A 6,000-nucleotide genomic window follows, 5' to 3' on the forward strand; every position below is an offset into this window, starting at 1 on the left:
GGTTCCAAAATGTGGTGAGCAGCTATGTGTGGGGTCCTGCACAGTTCTCTCATCTCCCAGATGATACTCTGATAACCCACAGCTTTCGACCCAGGCAGGAGAACCCAGTCTAGAAAGGTATCACCAATGGTAGAAATTAAAAAGCAGTGAAACATTTAGAAACAATAGAAAATCAGAAATGAGAGGGAGCAGTGATAGCAGGGAAGAGCGTGACGGTAGTCACAGACAGGCAAATGGGAGGCTGATGCTGAGAGATGAGTAAGCGACGAAAGCTCAGAGGAGGAGAAAAACCGACATGACACATGCCTAGTCCTCGGGCTGCATTCTGCACAAATGCCTGAGTGCCTACATACATTCAGAAAGGACGGAAGCGGTGCTAAGAAATGGATGTTCCGAGGGATTTAGGAAGTGTCTTTCCTGAACAGATTTTCTGATGGAAAGCGAAGTAGAAAGATGATGTTTTCCAGAACACAGAGGACTTGCTAGCTGTCACAAGAAGGCAGAAGATGTCCAGCCCCAGCCATGTTGATCTAAAATTCTCTCACTTGAGGGATGCCCCCCAAATCAGAGGATCCTCTCACTCTCCCAAACACAAATCAGGTGGTCAATTCCTAAGGGGCAGAGCTCAGGACAACGGGGGTATAGAAAGAGGGACAGACCATGCAGCCGGGCCTGGGCAGCACCAGGGCTGCGAGGAGAATGAAAGCCGGGCACCACCATCCCCAGTGGACAAACGCACACCACTGAACTGCCGGGTTCCTCCACACATACACCTCACGGTCAACTCACCTACACACCCCAACACCCCCACCAACACCAGCGCCATCCACACACGCCACAGACACTCCCGTATGTCCCCTGCAGACTCACCTGCGCCCCAGACAGCCCCACAGACGTACCCACACCCCCAGACACACCTGTTCCCCCAGACACATCTGTACCCCAGACATCCCCACAGACGTACCCACACCCCCAGACACACCTGTTCCCCCACAGACACACCTGCGCCCCAGACATCCTCAGATCCCCACATCCCCACACCCCCACAGACACACCGCATAGATATATCCACCACCCCAGACACATTCGCACCCCCAGACACACACGATTCATATATAAACCCACACACGCCCACACATGCCCCCTGCAGACACACACCCACCGCCCCCAGAGAAACCAACAGTCACAGACACATACCTCACATTCAGACACTTCCCACAAACACACTCTCCACGCATACGCCCACATATCCACCAGCACACACCTCACCTACACACCCCTAGACGCCCACAGACCCACACACATCCCCACCAGACCCCTCCGTTCTCCCCCACGCCCTCATCTGGACACGCACAAGCCACGCAGTGCCCCCCCCCCCCACGCACACTCCCCCCCAACACGCACCACGTACACACACACCCTTGGGACTAGACTGGCACTCTGTCTCATTCCCCAGTGCCCCGTGGGCTCCTAGTTGAGATTCCGGAGGATGGATTTAGGCTTCTAGGATCAAACACGCGCAGCCTCATGGACCCTCCGGCCTCCCTCTGAGGGGTCAGCCTGTGGTGACCTCACCGGGAGCAGTAGGAGTTCGCCCGGCCTCTTTAACTCTGGGTGTTCTCTAAAGCACGCTTCCTCACACCCGGCTGCCCTCACCACTCCTAGAAATGCCACAGGCCCTTGTCAAATGCACACGCGCCGGGGCATCGCGGCAGCGCCCACACGATCCCCCCCTCCCCGGCCCTGCGGGCTCTGGGCCCCGGCACAGGGGACCCGAGAGAGCGGAGGGACTGTGGGTATACAGCACGCAGAGCCCAGGCGGGCTTGTTAAATGCCGCCCCGGGTCCCACGTCCTCATGGCACCAGCTTGTGTGCCCAAGAGCGAGAGGAAGCAAGGGATACACAGTGACGCTCCAAAGCCAGGAAACACTAGCCTCCCGTGGTCAGATCGCCTTACACCACATTCACTCTGACCCCTGGCCCGGCCTGAGGGCCTGTCCAGCGGGCCAGCCAGGGCGCAAAATGCACCACTGAGGCCAGACGTGCTCACCTCCCTCTCCTCGCCACCAGAATCTCAAACTCTGCGCCTTTGCCCATCTCCCAACCTCCCCCAGAGCCCACTTTAGCCAGGACCCGGGAGGGGGGAAGGTCAAGGTGGGACCACAACACTATTGTCCTCCCCAGAGAGCTGCTGGAGTTAAGTCCACCCCCCTCATACCCTCAGCCCCCACACTGTGCCCCTGACCCGCCCCCCGCACCCTAAATCCCAGCCTCATCCCCCTCCTGAGGAGCTGGGACTTGGAAGAGCCTGAGCTGAGGGCAGCCGCCGCCCACTGCTTGTCTTCCCGGCGTAGGGGTGAGGGTCCCTGGGAGTCCCTCTGTACCTTAGCGGCTGGCTCTGGCTCTGGCTCTGGCCAGGCTCTGGGCAAGGTCCTTCCAGGGACGCTTCAGGGGATGTGTCTTCCTCCGGGGCCTGCAGCCACCGCAGCTCCTCAGGCTGCAAGGCCTGGTACCAGGGTGGGGGCCCGCCTTCAGGGGCCAGCACAGGGCTGGCGGCCTCCTGGTCAGCGCCACAGGCCCCTCTGCCCCCCGGCCTCCCCACGGCCCCCGGGAGCTGCAGGAATCGCTGCATGGGGCACCGGGTCCTGCTCTGAGATGAGACTGAGCTGACCGGGGAGCTGGGGATGCCTGTCGCTGTCCTAGATGGCCCGCCCCCGAAACTCAGAAACCAGACACTGGCAGGGAAGGAGGCTACGGTTTCCTTTTCACTGCTCAGAGACAGGACTCAAGAGGGGATGGAAGGTAGGGACTGGGGACTAAGCCACCCCAACCTCGGGCCAGGGGGCGAGGGGGTCTGGGGAGAGCTGATCCAGGCAGAGGTGAGGGACGCCCTCCTCACCTCCACTCTCCGGCCACATCTAGACCTCTGCCTCCCCGGAACTGCTCTTCCTCAGAAATCCAGTACACCTCCTGCCCACTCTGACCCGAACCCAGAACCAGTTCCTCGATTCCTTCCTTCCTATCAGCCTTCTCTGATCTCTACTTCCTCCCTCCCTGGCCTAGGCCCCCCTGGGGCCTCCAGCCGCTCTCTCACTCACACCCCTGGCCCTCCTATCCAGGTTGCCCCTACCCTGCCAGGAGTAGTTGGCTCTTTTCGCTCCATTTCAGACCCCCTCCAAGCGCCTCAAATCCCCACCCACAGCCTTGCTCTCCTGCTCTTAGGACTTGGCCGCCTGCTTCTCACAGAGAATGAAAGGCCTCAGACAAAATCCCCTGCACCTCCCAAACACCTGCCTCTCCTCTCCTCCTGCCCTCCTCCCCCTGGGCAGCAATCCTCCTCAAAGCCAGCTCGGTCCTCCCACCCAGCTCCGAATGCCTCCGCCTCCCCCCCCATCACCCAGGGGGCCCTGTGCCTTCAGTTCCCTTCAGCCTCCCCCACACTGCTGGCTCCTTCCCACCAGCAGTTAGACTTGCTCTTCCATCCTGATAATAAACAAAAATAACACAAATAACACAAACCTTCTTGAACTAATGATCTCCTCCAGCAACTCTTTTTTTTTTTTCTCTCCCCTTTACAAACTTCCGGGAAGCAAATTCCCCATTCGCTGTATTTTATTTATTCACCTCTTATTTGCTCCTCTACTCACTTTCACCTGGTTTTAGACGCTGATAAGAATTTAGGGCTGAGGGGCCATGATGTCTGCAACTTACATGGCTCAGCCAAAACTATTTATGGCTAGAGGGTTATATAAAACAAATATGGCATAATGTCAACAGTGGTTGGATCTAGGTGGAGGGTATTCATGTATTCCTTGTATCGCACACCCAATTTTTCTGTATGTTTAACACTGTTCATAACAGAATGTTGGGGAAAAATAATCCAGCTCCCCCTCTTCTGACTTTGCCAGACTTGTCCCCCAGGACAGGAGGTGGGGAGTAGAGCAGGGCGGGGTTGACCTACTCTTTGTCAAACCAACGGTCATGATTTCTTTCCCTTGTTTGAGTTGACCTTGCTGATCACTTCCTCCTTCTCGAAACCACATTCTGTTTTCCTTCTCTCTTTGGTTTACTTTTTTTCAGTCACCTTGAAACACTTTCCCCCTGCATTCTTTAGGGTTCATCTCTGTGAGCTGTCTGAACTCATTTCATATACTCTCCCTGGGTTATCTTAACTTCCTTCTGTGGCTTTGATTAATACATGTATGTTAATAATCTCTCCTGGAACCCAAATCCTAAGATCCAGCTACCTTCCAGGCTTGAATATCCCTCAGAGTTTACAATTTCAGCCTGTCAAAAGCAGGGCTCAACATTATTTTCACCAATTTTCTTGTAACCCCTTTATTTCCAATCACTCTGTACGGTGCTACCATCTATCCAGTTACAAGAAATAGTAACCTGAGTATTATCCTTATCTTCTCCCCCCAGTTAATCATCAGGTTTGTGACTTCTACCGCCTCAACAGTCCTCAAATCCTCTGCCCCTCCCACAGGCTAAACCACCCTCATGTCCCCCTCCCCCAACTTCAACACCCCCCTCGTCTCCTGCTCAAACCAGCACACCCCCGGTCTCTTCTCCACAATCCAGCCTAGAATCCTTCTAAAATGCAAATCTGCTATCACCTGCTCAGAACCCGTCAGCTCCTTGGCATCTTCCCACCCTCATTTCTGGTCGCTCCAGGGGCTTGCACAGCGATTCGGGCCATATTGTATTATTAGCACCTACAAAACCTGTGACTTGGCCACCTCCCTACAAGCTCCTTCCTCCGCCTGGAACATCCCTCCCTCTCCCCTCTCCCCGTCCTCCAGGGCCAGGGACCAGCTCCTCGCATCCCTCCGACGCTCCCACAACACGGATTCTTCCTCTATGCTCCCCTCTAGAGCACCTAGAGGACGAGGACCAAGGGCCGTCTCAGGTTCACGCCTGTATTCACAGTCACGAGGATGAGAATGGACACGGCAGCCCCTTACAAATGCTTGTTTCAGGATTTACAAATAAACGAAAGAACCAACGAGTGAGCCAAAGGTGGGGGGCGGGGAGAGTGGGAAGTCCAGGTGGGGCTGAACTCCAGGGGCAAGGAGGGAAGCGGGAATGTGTGAGCGCCGGCCAGAGGGGAGACGGGGGCGCGAGAGTGGGGCCAGAATGAGGGAAATGGATTTGTAGGAGGGGCCGGGCCTGGGAGGTTCCGAGGGCACACGCAGGGCCGGCCTTCCCAGACAGGCCCCAGGCTCCAGCTCACCGACGCTGACCCCTCCCCCGCGATCTTCGGGAGCCGGCGGGCCCCGCGCGATAAAGGCGGGGAACCTGTAGTGCAAACCCACGAACTGCGGGCACGCCCGGGGCGGGAGGGTCGCCCCCGCCCCCCGACGGCCTGCAGCCCCTCCCCGGGTCCCGGCTGGGCCCTGGCGCGGGGGACCCGAGCGCCCGGGCCCGGCCGCGGCGGGAGGGGGCAGGGCGGGCTTCCGGTCCGCGAGGCCGGGGCGCTGTCCATGGTGCCGGCGCGCCGCGGGCTCCCTCACCGCTTGTAGTCGGAGGAGAAGATGCCGCCGCTCGCCGGGTCGTGGCCGTACTCGGGCTCCCCGGGGCCGGCGGAGCCGCCCTTGTCCTCGCCGTAGGCGGGGGCGGCCGACATGGGGCGGCCGGGGAGAGCGCTTCGCCGGGGCGGAGGCTGGGGCCGAGGAAGCGAGCGCAGGCCGGGCTCCGCAGAGGCCGCAACCCGCGCGAGCAGAGGCAGCGCGCGGATTTATCAATCAGGGCCGCGCGGTGAGGCTCTTAAAGGCACCGGCGCCTGAGGATCGGGGGGCGTGTCCGCGGAGGGGGCGGGGCTGCGCCCCAGGGGCTGGCCCCGCCCGCATCCCTCGGAAATCCCCGCCCCCTTCCCCCTCCCCGTGAGGGATCCTCCTGTCCTTTAGAGGGACCCAGATTCCGGGTCCGGGGGTGGGTGGAGGCCTCTGGACTGAGGGTGGGACAGCCTTCCGGGAGAGGCAGAGCGCCTTCCCCCAC

At 59.0% G+C, this 6,000-nt stretch overlaps 1 protein-coding gene across 4 annotated transcripts in view; it reads right to left on the bottom strand.

Annotated features, from left to right (window-relative positions):
- Nucleotides 1-5,629, bottom strand: part of AP3B2 (adaptor related protein complex 3 subunit beta 2) — a 29,691-nt gene extending 24,062 nt beyond the window's left edge. For all 4 annotated transcript variants that reach the window (XM_021680581.1, XM_021680580.1, XM_021680579.1 and 1 more), the window contains exon 1: nucleotides 5,517-5,629. In XM_021680581.1, coding sequence (XP_021536256.1) covers nucleotides 5,517-5,629 — 113 coding nt within the window. The remainder of the gene's footprint in view (nucleotides 1-5,516) is intronic.
- Nucleotides 5,630-6,000: the final 371 nt, after the last annotated feature.

The sequence above is a fragment of the Neomonachus schauinslandi genome, chromosome 9 (genome assembly GCF_002201575.2).
Source record: "Neomonachus schauinslandi chromosome 9, ASM220157v2, whole genome shotgun sequence".
Classification (NCBI taxonomy): domain Eukaryota; kingdom Metazoa; phylum Chordata; class Mammalia; order Carnivora; family Phocidae; genus Neomonachus; species Neomonachus schauinslandi.